Below are 15,926 nucleotides of genomic sequence, written 5' to 3' on the forward strand. Positions count from 1 at the left end.
GGATAAATATTACACCAAGTCTAAATCCTACCCAACAATACTGTCAGAGCTAGAATCTGTCAGACAAAATCATTTAGGAAATCTGGGAAATAAGAAATGATCTTCCAAAAATAACGATGATAGTGATGACATCATCCTTACCAACTCCTCTTAATAATTTATCAATTCTGAAAGATTTATGGCTGCACCGTACAGCACCGCAGTAGGCCATCCTCCATGCCATCAGTAAACTTCTGTGAATTTCTTGTGAAAAGACCTTTAGTATAGCAAATTAGCTATACACTTATAAAAGGATCTACAAAGGATCATTTTATCTTAAGGTTGAATATTTGTTTATAGTCAGTTTATTTTAGGAAAAGTTAATTACTGGCATGTTCAAGTTGTTATACAAATCACAAACACTTAAAAAAACAAAAAAATTATGGTTAGAATGGCAATAAATGGAATTTCGTATAATAGTCATAGTTTTGAGTTGCAGATGATATCAGTAAATTTACAAAATGATCAGAAGATTGTTAATACAATGTCTAAACATTTTATACTGCTGCTATTGATACAGCACTACTCGTTTGTAACATTTGCAAGCACGTGTTGAGAATTTAAAATTTCAAATTAGTTATTACAATTTGAAAGTACTAAGTATTTGGTAATTCCACACAATAAATTGCAATTGACAGTCTCAGCAAGGAAGCAAACTATAATTCAGTGCAACATACTTTAATATATATTACAACCATTACTAAGGTGCAAATGAAACAGCACAATTAATGAGATCTGCAAGAGCTTTCTTTAAAAGACAAAAATTTAGCCAGAGCAGACTTGTGATCTCTTACTGTGTGAAAGGCAATACAGAAAGGGTGGTATAGCTGTGAAAAGGACGTATATGAAAGACACTGTTGAAGCCTTGTGATAACACAGACTAAGTCTTAGCATTCATTGATAAAAAGCTAATCATGCCAAGTGATGCATCTTCCAGTGTTCGTGTATACTGTGGTGTTCTGGATTAGCATTACTCGTAAGTGGATATGCAGTAATGTTAACATACCTGTCAATTATTGGTCTGAATTGAAATTTACCCATTTAAACAATACTTTTCTTTACTGCCTTTTTCCATAGGAAGATGTAACCTAGAGAAGGATGAAGCAGACTAACTGTCAAATATTACCTACATCTTTTGAGACCTTACCCAGACATCCTGCAGTAAACTGGTCTATTATCCAACTGAGCTGTTGAAAGACTGGTTTCACAAACAATTGCAAAATTCAGAAATCATACTGCACATTAACTGCTCTGAATTTAACAGTTTTTATGTTATTTTATGTATGTATATTTACAAGAACAAGAGAAAATGAAGAGGCAGCTCCTTTTAAATTATTTTTTTCTGATCTTATCAGCTCAGCTCATAACCTATCATGAAACCACTGAGCCATGCAGACCAAATAGACAGAGGTTGGGTTCTCAGTCTGCATAGAGTTACACCACATCAAATTTGGCTGTTGGAATCTGTAAGTAAGGTACAAGAAAAGTGGTCAAGAGCCCTTCTTCATTTTCCAACAAGTAGCAATGTGGCCAACAGTTCTGGTCAGTATCGACTTGGTGTTCTTCATTGTTGAATTGCCTATCTCAGCCAAGGCTCAACTAGGGATAATGAACAACTAACGAAAGCACCAAAAGACGACTGCCTCTCTACCTAAATGTAGCAAGATCTCAAAGTCAAAGTCGAGTTTATTGTCATATGCACGTGCAATGAAAAACTTACTTGCAGCAGCATCACAGGAAATTAGCATCATAGAAGCAGCACTCACAAGAAACACATAAATTATACACAATTTTTACAATAAAGAAAGACAATTTAAAAAGTTCATTTTAATGCTAAGTGGTCATCTAGGCAACAGTGGCATTCTAGGCAAATCTAGACAATATTCAGGAATAGGTTGATATGTGGCAAATGGCCATCTTCAACAAGAGACAATCTAACTATCTACACTTGACCTTCAACAGCATCAACATTTCCAAGTTCCCCCAGGGGGAAGTGGGGCGGGGAGGGGGGGGGGAGGGGGCAGGCAATGGAGTCAATGCTAACAGCCTCATAAATATACAACTACAAGATCAGGCCATAGGCTGGGTATCCTGTGGCTGACACAACAAAGCCCTTTTATCTGCAAAGCACAAATCAGAAACGTGATGGAATATTCTCAACTTTCCTTATTAAATGCAGTTCCAACAACCCTCAAGAAGCTCCCGGTGACTAAGTGGCTGCACAGCTAGTGGATGCATTGATTATCTTCCAAAATTCCCTAAATTCTGAAATAATCCCAGCAGACTGGAAAACCACAAAGAAAACGAATTAAAGGAAGGAAATAGAAAAAGCAGGAAATCCTGGACCAGTTAGTCCAACATCTGCCATTGGAAAACTGCTGGAAGATGACGACTAATGTATGAAGAGATTGGGATGACTGGGTTTACAGTATATTTTCTAGAGTTCAGAAGAATGAAATGGGACTTCATTGAAACTTGTAAAATTCTGACAGAACTGAACAGACAAGATGCAGGAAAGATGTTCTAGACGTTGGGGAAATCCATCTTCAGATGTCCATCCAGATGTTGGGATTACACCCTTAGGATTTGAAGCAAGCCATTTGGGAGTGAGATGAATGGAAATTTCTACACTCAAAGGGTGGTAAATCCATGAAATTTTCTACCACAGAAGAAAGTTGACTCCAGATTATTAAATATATTCAAAGAGGAGCTAGATATCACTCTTACGGCTAAAGAGATCAATGGACATGGGGAGAAAGCAGGACCAGGGTACTGATTTTGGATGATCAGCCGTCATCATATGGAATGGTGGAGCAGGCTCAAAGCGCTGAATTGCCTACTCCACTTCTTATTTTGTATGTTTCTAGGTTTACAAATAGTAAATTAGTTGCAGGACATGTAGAAATTCAACAGGAATCGGCTTCATTTTGTTGACAGAAAAGCCTGTTTGACAAATTTATTAGTTCTTTGTGCATGGTGGATAAAAGGGGAAAGTAGATACAGTGTATTTGTATTTCCAAAATTTGGTAACATACCAGATAAAAAGTTACTGCACAAGAAAGGACCTTATGGCGCTGAGGGTGATATTTAAGCACAGTCATGGCTGGCTAACCACGGATAGTCAGGGTAAATGGGGCATTTTCAGGTTAGCAACTTGTAAATAGTGGGGTATAACCATTTACAATACAAATGAATTAAATGAGAGTATAGAATACTAAGCCATATTTCCAGCAAATACAAAGAACAGGTGGGAAAGAAAGTTGCCAGAAGGACAGAGTCTGAAAGGAATACAGATAGGTTAAGTCAATGAGGAAGAAAACATCATTTCGAGTATAATTTGGAGAAATTAGATGAAAAATAGAAATATAGAACATTGCTGTACAGAGGGATCTGAATAGTCTTCATACATGAAGCACAGAGTTCAGCAAATAATTAGGAAAGAAAGTGGAATGTTGGCATTTATTACATGAGGTGCAGTATAAAAGATCTGCTTCAACTATACACAGCTTTAATGAGGCCATACCCACAATACTGCATAGATTTTTGACTACCTTATTTAAGGAGGGATATACTTGCATCTGAGGTTCATTAGATTGATTTCTGGTTCGAAAGTGTTATCTAATGAGGAATGATTCGATTTATGCTCATTAGAATTTAGAAGAATGAGAAATAATCTAATTGAAACATAAGATTTTAGAGGGAGATTAACAGAGCAAATGCTGAGGTGATGTTTCCTTTGTGGGAATCTCTTGAATGAGGGACATAATTTCACATAGATTCTTGGACTATAGTAAAATTGTGTTATTGGGATCAGATAAAAAGTGGTCACAAAAATTAAATCAACCAAACCTTACTAAATGGTGGATAATTCACACGAACATACTGCATAACCAAATCCTGATCTTATTTCTAATGTTCCTATACTCAGTACAACCCAGGACAAGGCGATGAGGACACCTCTCCTAAAGTTTCAGTCCCTCCACCAGAGCCAAGACCATTCTGGCAGCACCTCCCAAACTCATGATTCTCACACCAACAAGGACAAAGAAAATAGGGCAAGGCAACACCACCAACCACAGATTCTCCTCCAAATAACACAACATCCTGACCTGAAAATACACTGTCACTCCTTCATCGTTATCTGGTCAAAATCATGGAACTCCCCACCAAATAACCTGTAGGAGTACATGGACCAGCAGTACTATGGAGGTTCAAAAGGCAGCTCAGCACCACCTTCTCTTAGGCAATTAAGAATGGATAATAAACACTGGCCTTTCCAGTGACACTTATATCTCATAAGATAAAAAGTACACAAAACTAGCAACAGGGTTCCAAGTGATATAGGGTAGAGGTCAAAACAGCAGGAAAATAAGCACACCTGCAAAACAAAAATTACAATCAAACACTGCAAAATATTTTAATTCACTTCCATTCAAAGATTATTGAATCCCATGACACAAACCTTCACTTCATTTTTATTTTCTAAGGAGATATTAAAATCACTCCTAACCAGTAGGACAGAAAATACTGCTGGCAAAATTACATTGAAACAAAGCAGTGTTTGAGAATCCCTTCAGTTAGGTTCTACCGAAACTACACTTTAAATATTATCAAAACCCACCAATAGGCTACATCACCATATCACTGGCAAAAGAAGCGTTCTGATTGCAGCAATGAATTTTATATTCACCACTCCAAATCCAAATTTTTAATCAATACTTCAAACAAGTACAGTGGCGTGCAAAAGTTTGGGCACCCCTGGTCAAAATTTTTGTTACTGTGAATAGTTAAGTCAGTAGAAGATGGACTGATCTCCAAAAGTCAAGGTTGAAGATGAAACATTCTTTTCAACATTTTAAGTAAGATTAGTGTATTATTTTTGTTTTGCACAATTTTAGAGTGAAAAAAAAGGAAAGGAGCACTAGGCAAAAGTTTAGGCACCTCAAGAGATTTGAGCTCTCAGATAACTTTTACCAAGGTCTCAGACCTTCATTAGCTTGTTAGGGCTATGTCATCGTTAGGAAAGGCCAGGTGATGCAAATTTCAAAGCTTTATAAATATCCTGACTCCTCAAACCTTGTCCCAACAATCAGCAGCCATGGGCTCCTCTGAGCAGCTGCCTAGCACCCTGAAAATTAAAACAAATGATGCCCACAAAGCAGGAGAAAGCTATAAGAAGATAGCAAAGCGTTTTCAGGTAGCCGTTTCCTCAGTTCGTAATGTAATTAAGAAATGGCAGTTAACAGGAACGGTGGATGTCAAGTTGAGGTCTGAAAGACCAGGAAAACTTTCCGAGAGAACTGCTCGTAGGCTTGCTAGAAAGGCAAATCAAAACCCCTGTTTGACTGCAAAAGACCTTCAGGAAGATTTAGCAGACTCTGGAGTGGTGATGCACTGTTCTACTGTGCAGCGACACCTGCACAAATATGACCTTCATTGAAGAGTCATCAGAAGAAAACTTCTGCGGCCTCACCACAAAATTCAGCGTCAGATGTTTGCAAAGGAACACCTAAACAAGCCTGATGTATTTTGGAAACAAGTCCAGTGGACTGATGAAGTTAAAATAGAACTTCTTGGCCGCAATGAGCAAAGGTATGTTTGGAGAAAAAAGGGTGCAGAATTTCATGAAAAGAACACCTCTCCAACTGTTAAGCACGGGGGTGGATCGATCATGCTTTGGGCTTGTGTTGCAGCCAGTGGCACGGGGAACATTTCACCGGTAGAGGGAAGAATGAATTAAATACCAGCAAATTCTGTAAGTAAACATCACACCATCTGTAAAAAAGCTGAAGTTGAAAAGAGGATGGCTTCTACAACAGGATAACGATCCTAAACACACCTCAAAATCCACAATGGACTACCTCAAGAGGTATCAGCTGAAGGTTTTGCCATGGCCCTCACAGTCCCCCGAGCTAAACATCATCGAAAATCTGTGGATAGACCTCAAAAGAGCAGTGCATGCAAGACCGCCAAAGAATCTCACAGAACTAGAAGCCTTTTGCAAGGAAGAATGGGTGAAAATCCCCCAAACAAGAATTGAAAGACTCTTAGCTGGCTACAGAAAGCGTTTACAAGCTGTGATACTTGCCAAAGGGAATGTTACTAAGTACTGACCATGCAGGGTGCCCAAACTTTTGCTTCGGGCCCTTTTCCTTTTTTGTTATTTTGAAACTGTAATCTTGCTTAAAATATTAAAGGAATGTGTCATCTTTAACCTTATGTCTTTTGGAAACCAGGTCACCTTTTACTCGCTTAGCTATTCACAGTAACAGAAATTTTGACCGGGGTGCCCAAACTTTAGCATGCCACTGTATATTTGAACAACAATACTCAAATGCATTAACCTCAAACATCCATATATCTAGATGGTTACAGTTGATCTAAGGTCCTGAGTCACAAAAAGCAGTTACAAATGGTTTTGCTGCTACTTAAAACTGCCATTAATTAACTGGTGGGTCAAGAGTTCACTCTTAAATGTAAATGTGTACACGCTGTAAATGTCCATCCTGGCATCCTTGCTTATCATAGCTTTCAAAAGATTATCTGTTAGATAAAACTACTTCCAGGGAAATAACTCATTTTGAGGGCCAGTAATCCTTGAGGACTTTAATTTTTCCATATGCAACAAACACTGAAGTTTTAAAAGCATTTTTTTAAAGATAGATTCTGTGGGCTATACAACAGATGCTTAAAATGTGAATGCAAAATTAAATTATGAGGGTATGTTAACATTGTGCTTAAGGAAGCAGCAAAGTACACACAGGTCTGCACTGTTGATCCAGAGACATACTGTAGATTTGAATCCCAGTATACCAGCTGAGAAATTTAAATTCAAGTAAAAGTGAAAAGCTACCATTCACACAGGCAACTATGTAACTACCAATCAACATAAAACCTTTTTGCTTTACTAATGTCCTTCAGGGAGGAAAATCTGTCATCCTTATTCATTCTTGCCTGCACAGTATACGATTCTAGACCCACCAATGCAGTTGACTCTCAACTATCCTCTGAGAGATAATTGGAGAAGGATGCTGATCTTCTCAACAACATCCATTTCCATTGAACAAATGAAAAACTCATTCTGCATTATTAATTGAGAATTTACTACAAAACTTTTAACTAATTGCAGTAAATTGATCTTAGGTTGTATGGATTTTATTTTTTAAACTTAATTTCAAATCATCATCAGTCAACATCATTTTGTAGCCGAGCATTTCTAAAGGGAGGTGATAAGTAAAATTAAGACTAATTATCCGAAAAATAAATACTGAATTTATAAAATGATACAGAAGCCTGTGCTGGTGCAAGCTGTTTGCACTCATATGCATAGCACAGAGTACTTAACATTCACTTTTGATCCATGTTTAAGTAACAGCGTATATACATCTTCAAAGCTTCCCCTACGACTCAAAGAGCTGGACCCAAGTTTAATCACCAGTCTTTGCTAGATTAGCTGATCTCAGCCAGAGTATCAATACGTTAATGACAGGGCAACCATCTGCCTTTTATAGGCATCGTTATTTTCCAACTCCTGCTGGACATTGTGCAAGAGTCAGAGGGCTCAAATGTTTTGGTCCTGATAACAAGGTGATGAAACAAATCACTTTCAAGCCTGACATACAAAAAAAGGCAACATTTCAATAGGCTTGAATACTGCTTTCTGTTCTAGTCACAACAGTGCAGGAAAGATGCGATTGCACTGGAGAGGGTGCAGAGATATTGCCAAGATTGCTAAATTTTAACTATGAGGAAAGGTGCCATTGTTTTCTTTGGAAGAGAGAAGGCTGAAGGGAAGAGTCAAAGGAGAGGTATAAAATTATGAGAAGCCTAGGCAGAAGAAATAGAACAAACCTATTTATCTTTTTTTTTGGGGGGGGGGGGGTGTCATAAACCAGAGGCATGGATGTAAAGCGATTGATAGGATTAAAGCAGCTTAAAAAAAAAGTCAGCCAGATAAAATTAAGTCTAAATTCACCACTTGAAAGAATGGCATAGAAGCAGAAACTCTCATCACATGGATACATACTTGAAGAACCACAATCTGCAGAACAATGGACCTTGTGCTGACAAATGGGATAGGACTCAGTAGCTCTTTATCAACTGCCAGACACAGTGGGGCAATTGGCCTCATCTGTGTCACAAATCTTCTAAACCTCCAAGGAACTTGCATATTGCACTAAATCTTACAATAAGAGCTGGGAAACCAAGACAGAAAATTCTTGATTAACAATAAAAAATATATTAAAATGATTAAATGCACTTTCTTGTTCAGGATGTAGTAGTAAAAAAATGCAGAAAATGCCAGAAGCACTCAGCACATGCATTTGAAAATGCCGCCACATAATTGTCAATGCAATGAGGCCCCATGAAATCCATACGTTTGTTCTTCTACTTCTCAGGAAAAAAAAGCACTGGTCAAAGACAGCCCAGAACCAAATGTTTGTGCTAAATACTGTCTAATAAAATTGATAGGCTGCATGAAATGCTTGATCCTTGGCTACTGATCAACAACAGTTTTGAAACGTAACACAAGAACAAAGAGCCAATAGGTAGCTGCAGATGTGCACACTTCTTATCAAAACACGCAAAATGTCATTTCTCCTTTCATTTGAAGATAAAGGGAAAGTATCACTAAATTATTTACTACCGAAACAAATTTGTCTCTTTGAATGCGCAGAAACAAACATGCTGCAAAAAAAATCTAATTTGCAATGGGCTTTCAGGCATAAATTGTAAGCACCAGTTAGAAAACTAGTGTAACAAAAGGGTCCTCCCAGTTTTGCAATCACTGGTTTACCTTGGACATTTGAAAGTCTTTCTTAAAAGTTATCCTTTAAAATTATTACTTTTGATTTGTCTCTTAAAGGAACAAGGAAGGCTGGGAAGTACTTTTTAGATGAAGTATTTTGCAATCACTTGCTTTCTTAAAAAACATTTAAATTTAATGTCATTTAGAAAATCTCCCCATTTCAGTATTATCTTTTCAACTTAGTAGAGACTGGACAGTTGTGACCCAAACTATTCCTCAGTTAAGGCTTTTGTAATCACACAAATGCTACTTCGGCACATGATGTTCTTTCTGCTTCTCACTGTTCCCCTAATCCTGTGTCCTGTTAACTACTTAAAGAAATTGGAATAGAACTTCAGTGGCAAATCATTGCAACAGACAGCAAAATGTTTGATTAAATATATTCAAACAATCAGTTGTTTATCGATGCATGTTCTAAAAACCAATATTGGATGATGTTGATTAGGATTTTAACTTGCTTGCCAGTTCAGTTTCATTGCACTGCTAAGCCTGCTTTCATTATCAATGAGAGTGCCACAGCAAATTACCATAGTGACTCTGTCTATTTGAAGGGATGCAATTTCCAACCCATGAAAGGGAGGCTAAAGCATTAAGTAGCTCCATCAACTGCTTGTCATGCATTGGAAGTAAAAGTGGGTGAAAATTTAATAAATGAAGAACAATTAAAGCAGCTGAACAACAATTTCATCTTTCAAACTAACCATCAAGCACAGATTTTACAAGATTAAGGAGGGTTAACAGGGTAAGTACCTAGTAGCTGTTTCCTCTGGCTGGGGTCATATATATTTTGTACGTAGAGAGGAGAAATCTCCTCACATAAAGGACTGATGTTTTCTACCTCATTATTGTGGAAGCTCTGCCATCAAATTTTGGACAATTTTAGTGGTTGGAAAAGTAGACCTGAGGGTCAGGATCGGGACTGATCCTATTGAATGTTAAAGCTGGCTCAAGAAGACACAGGGCAACTCCTGAATTTATTTCTTACGTTCTTATAGCAACACTTAATTAATCCAATAAACAAGTCTTTAAATAACACTGAGACCCCTGCCATCTTTCTTTATCGGCATAATCCTCCACTTCCTTCAATACTTGCATATTTATCATATTATTCACTCCAACCATTCCATGGTAGCAAGTTACACATTCTTACAACTCCCAGTGAAATTCCCATTTGATTCCTTAGCATGGATCCTATGTTGATGACTTCTGTGATACTAATACTGATCCTCATCGGATCCTATTTGCCACTCTGAGTAGTTACCATTTACTCCTATGTTTTCCTTTTTGCCTTGCATCTCACTAGCTATCCATTTTAGGACAATGTTCAATTTATCAATATTAAGGACAAAATTCAGGAAGAAGGCTTTTGTGCAAATTCACCTCAGTTTTTCCTGAATAACACTAAAGTGTTACATTCTAAGGCAAGAGTTAAAAAAATCCCTTGAATACAGGATATTGGGTGAGTGTTCTTATAAAGGTATTCAGAATGAATGAGATTTGATCAATTATACATGGATAAAAGGTTGAGAAACTACGGAACACTGTACACCCAAAAATTAAGTTAATTAAATGTTCAACAGACTTCTAGCAGGTATTACAGAAACGGAATGAAATTTTACATAACTTATAGGAAGTCCCACAGCACTTTACACCTGACGAAGTACCTGTATAGTGTGACAGAGCCAGAGTCTAAATACAATCAGTCATGATTTAACAGGGTGGCCGACAGTTGCTGAATAGTTCAGTCCTGCTCCCACTTCAACAACTTCTACTTAATATAGCAAGCTCAATGTAGCAAAAAGCCCCAAATAAAAACTTATACCAAGCAACAGAAGGGAAAATGACCAAAAGCATACACAAAGTAATAAGTTTTAAGGAGCACCTTGTAGGAAGAAAGATTTAGAGAGGCTAAGGCTTTAAGGAGAGAATGCCAGTGTTCAGCCTTGTTTGTTGGCAGGTTAGCAATGATGGAGTGATTAAATTTGGGGATCAACAAGAGGCCAGAATTAGGCAGCATTGATTATAGTGCAGGAGGAGATCATAGACAGAGGGAAAGACAGGACAACGGAAGGACATGAGAACAATCACTGCAATCATATAGGGCCTTGGTGGGACTGCATCTGGAGTACTGCATACTGTTCTGGTCTCCTTACCTGAACAAGGATATTGTGTCATAGAGGGACTGCAGTGAAGATGCGCTAACTGGTTCCAGGAATGGTGAGTTTCCCCTATGCAGAGAGATTCCGTAGACTTGGCATGTTCCAGGGTTCAGAAGGACAAGAGATGTCATTGAAACTTACAAAGTATTTACGGGGATCTAAAGGCTGAATGCAGAGAGGACATTTGCCTTGCTGAGGAGTCCAAAACCAGAGATCACACTCTCAGAATAAGGGGTAGACTGAGGAGAAACTCTTCACACTGAGGGCTGTCAAAGATTCAGGCATTGAGTTCATTCAAAACAAAGATCAGCAGATTTCTAGATACTAAGGGAATCATGGGAAAATGGCATTACTGTAATCAGCCATAATCTTGATGAAGGGGGGAGTAAGCTCAAAGGACCAAATGCCCTACTCCTATTTCTTATGTAACAAAGACAACAATGTTAAAACCAAGGTTTCAGTTAACCAGGAGTCTCAGTAAGCTAGCAAATACAAAGGTGACTGTGGGGGAAAGGGGTGCTGGAGAGAGAAAGTTTCAGTTTGAAAGCTTTAGCTTTAATTCCATTACCAGGGAAAGGGATGAAATCAATGACTACAAAACAATATGAATTTCTTAAAATTTCAATGGAGAAAATTTCTGCTCCATCCATCACGGTATGATAGGCAAACAGTCTGACAAGTGGAGAATCAAAAAAGGTAGCAGTGAGGTAAAGCTGAGTCTCATCAACAGACATGTGGAACCAAAGCTTTGTTTTCAGAGTAGATGAGAGCCAAGCATATATCCGAGGCAATCACCAGTGATAACAATGTAGGCAAGTGGTGAAGAGCTATTTGTTGACGATTCCATGGCTACAACTGGATAATTTGGATATAGACAGGCTAGAGCAGCCCCAAACAGCAACATAACAGTGGAGAGACTTTGGAAGATGGCAGGGTGAATCAGTCACAAACTATACATAGACAGAGAAGGACAAAGACCACCAGATTACATTTGTTTCAGTCTTGTAGGATTTTATTGGTAACTTTGATCAGAGCAATTTTGTATTGTGGTAGTGCAGAAACCAAGCTTTCATAGGAAAGATAACTAAGATATAACATTACTGGCACATCAGCAAATAGAAAATCCTACCCAAGGTCATAAAAAAAGGTCATTACTTGAGGTTAATGGCAACATTGGGAGACTTCATGCGAGTTAAGGGTAATGGGTTCATCAAATTTAGTACAGAAATACAAAAAAAATGTAACAGGAAGCTATTTGAGGACCAGGAAGTGTGAACACCAAATGCTGAAAGCAGAACTTTTATGCCTGTTTTTAAACAGTAAGTGTTGTGCAATACTAACACTTATCTTTCAGTACTATATTACAGATCATGGAAAAAAGTTTTCCCTTTTCTTATGTAAAGGGAATATTTCCAGACACTTAGTTTCTAAATTAGCACAAGATATACAATATGCATTTGTGCTGACAAATGACAGTCTCGTTAATCCATGAGAATAAATTGGAAATTCACGTGAAAAAAGCCCATGAACAAATGCGAGTACTCGGATTTAAAATTTCTGGTCATGGAATTATAATTCTTTCAAAAATTCTGTTTCCTCTCAACAACTAATAACTGGTGTGTTCACTTTTGTTTCTTTAAACAACGTGGATTGAAGAATTGATTTGAATGGATTTATATATTTTTATTTGGTTCTCAGTTTAAGTATTGTTACTGCAATTAAATCCAGTGATGTGGAAATATTCTGCATTTTCTTTATTTGGTTACATCACTTGGTCCACTTGTTGGTCAGTACAACTCACAGCTGCTCTGCACAGCTGCAAGCTTACATGTTAACCTTGTCCAGGCAACAATGACTTCATCCACAACACCATCCTTTTAAACTTAACAGTTTATCTTTAATAACTAAAAGGCAAAAATAAATATATTTCAAACTTAAGAGTCTTGATTTGACATTAAATTTCTCTTACCCTCATGCCAAGTACCAAGAAGCCAATTTCTTCCATCAGTGGATATTTGCTGATCTGTTGTTGTATTTTCTCAGCTGAAGCATCGGGGTCATAACTCTTTTTCCCAATTTTAACATCCATGATGCATGGTTTGCTGAAACTGCGTGTCACATCTTCCAGTTTAAGATATAACTCTGAACTCCAAAGTTAAAGAGCAAACCTGCCTCAGTAGATCCCTTGAAAAAACATACATCTTAGTTTGCTTACTTCATTATTACTTTCAAGGCAAAGGCATTACCATATACTTCCTTTACAAGCCATATCACAATTTCATGCTGATTATTTACTGATCTATAATTTAGCACTAGGGGAAAAAAATCTGATACAACGCACAAATCAATTAATCATAATGAAAAATTAATGAGCAGATTTCAAATGGAGTTTTCTTTAATATAAAAATTAGTTCATCAGCCATGAAAAGTACAAAAAGCAGCAATGTAATTTGCTTGCATTTGTTGAACATATATGGCACATCATTCACTCCATTGTATTCGAGACAAATGGCTATTCTTATGTCAGAGGCACATAAGCATTCTCATTGTAAGAAAAGGACCATGCTTCTTTAAAACTAATCACCTGTTCACACATAAATGGATCTCAAAGCCATGTTGGGGTGTTGAGGAGGGGGTGAAGTTGCTAGTTTACTACATTGAAACAAAAAGGAATTGAATGCAAAATAAGAAAATGTGAAGACCGAGTACACAGAGAACAGTAGGTTTATTACGGTCAGGCATAATTAAATAAAATTTGCAATTTAAACCCATTAAGTCAGAGTCATGAAAATAGGAACAGAGCTGAACTCGATACTACAGATCTGTGCAAAGGATACCATTAGGTGCAGTTGTTGGTGCCCAGGTGCCTAGGAACTTCGGCAGGAATTTACGTAGTTCTAAGAATACCTGATCATGACACGAAGAACCAAATACCTGGAAACAGAAAGAATGTTAGAAACTAAAATGTTTATACATTAGAATTACAAGGGAAGTTATTTTGTGTCATAGAAGTATTTATCAATAAATACATTTTTTAATAAAAATCTCATTCGGGAAACGTAATGCCATTCATAATCAACAGATGTACATACATTTTTGAACTACAAAACCTTTTGTACATCAATTACTCAACTTATGAAGGTTCGGAATTGGTTTGAATATTAACAGACTTCTGACCCTATGCATTTATTCCTATAAATTAAATCTTCACTGTACACCAGCATTGCAGATTAGATAATTTATACATGTAACTTCAGAAAGATGAATGAAACAATCAAATTTAATTATATTGACTATAAAATATTAAATGAAACCATGGGGCAAAACCCTTGAAAACTTTTACATAAAAACAATCTAAGAAAGGAACAGCCTACACCAAATATAAATGTGCTCTATTGGTTACAAGTGTGGTTGCTCAATATGAAATCAGCAGTAACAATCACCATCTTTGCATCATTGCATTGATATTGCAAAGTAACATTCTAAAACTGAAACAAAAGAGGCTGGAAAAATTCTGCAGGTCAGCAGTATTCATGGAAAGAGAAAAGCAAGATTATGGTTTCAGATAAATGGACTGATTCTGCTTGATAACCAAAGTATTTCTCAAGCATTTTGTTTTAATCTCAGATTTCTACCATCTATAATATTTTGCTAAAATGGTTCTATATTCAGCTTCTGTTCCTGTGAAAACCCCTGCTCATTGTTCAGCTGCTTCTATAGCAACAAGATCTATATTAATATTTCAAGGTAGGTAAGCATCCCAATGGTTGAGGAATATACTCCCCATCAAGAATGGCAAAGCCATTTTTAACGCCCGGTTTGATGGGTGAGATAAAAGAGATGAAACATGGGCATTAAGCCACAAAGTGCACCTGTTGATAAATCAATATGCCTACCTCAAAGAAGGCCACTCCCAGACCTAAACTATCTTGTCAGATGGTGCCAACTGCCTCTTGTAGCCTTGAATAAATTCATCCTTATTTTGTTACCATCTCTGTGGCAACCAACATTGTGAAAGTTTTAAAATAGAACAGCACAACAATATGTTTGGCTTTAATCTTTTGTGGGACAGCCTACAAAGACCAGCATGTATGTACAAGAGGTCAGCCCATTCTAAGCCAGGCCAGAGTGAAGAACATATCACTGAGCAAAACTTTATCAAAAAAGGGTTGTGATGGTTTTCATACTAATTTCAGGACAATTACTTTAAAGGATGTACTTCTAGCAAATCTATTATCATCTGATAAAACTCGGTTAAGTAATCAGATTATTATCCATGCAGGCTCAGCATAACTAATCCACTCTTCCACTTTTCTACAATTACAGTCCATAGAAATTAAACTGGTCTCCAATTCTGCAAAGCTGTAACAAATCCCATCCAATCAGCTATAATATATTTACCTCCTTTGGACCTGATCCTGTTCATCCCTTAACTCATATGCGATTCAGCTTCAGTATCGCTTTCGGGTAATACAAGTATTAAAAATACATACAAAATATTTCAGCTAAACTTAAAAGGAAATAAGGTTGATAAACACCTGACTGTAATATACAGAAACATGTAATGACAGGCTCAGTAATCCTCTTGGTTAAATGCTCTTGGTGAAATATTTTCATTCAGAGTTTAATTTGAAACTACAGCTCCTGAGATTATCTGAAATTGAATCCCAACTCAAGTTACTACTTGAGAAGTTCCTGGATTAAACCTTCATGCAGAAGTGATTTAGATATACCATTTTTTTTAAACTTGCCTTCCAGTATGAAAAGAAATAAACAAAGACTGTTTATGTCTTATTCCCTTACACAAATTAAATAACAATTTTCAGCAAATATGAGTGGGATCTGGGTTTTCCTAATAATTCAGTGAATTATACTGAATCACAAGAGGAATAATCCATTTAATTTATATTACCATGCTA

The 15,926-nt window shown here is 37.0% G+C and overlaps 1 protein-coding gene across 1 annotated transcript in view; it reads right to left on the bottom strand.

Annotated features, from left to right (window-relative positions):
- The window catches only part of ipmkb (inositol polyphosphate multikinase b), an 84,170-nt gene that overhangs the window by 38,962 nt on the left and 29,282 nt on the right, over window positions 1-15,926 (bottom strand). The window contains exons 3-4 of the mRNA XM_052027735.1: window positions 13,845-13,941; window positions 12,977-13,149 (exon numbers count right to left, since the gene is read on the bottom strand). Coding sequence (XP_051883695.1) covers window positions 12,977-13,149; window positions 13,845-13,941 — 270 coding nt within the window. The remainder of the gene's footprint in view (window positions 1-12,976; window positions 13,150-13,844; window positions 13,942-15,926) is intronic.

Source organism: Pristis pectinata, chromosome 12 (genome assembly GCF_009764475.1).
Source record: "Pristis pectinata isolate sPriPec2 chromosome 12, sPriPec2.1.pri, whole genome shotgun sequence".
Taxonomy (NCBI): Eukaryota; Metazoa; Chordata; class Chondrichthyes; order Rhinopristiformes; family Pristidae; genus Pristis; species Pristis pectinata.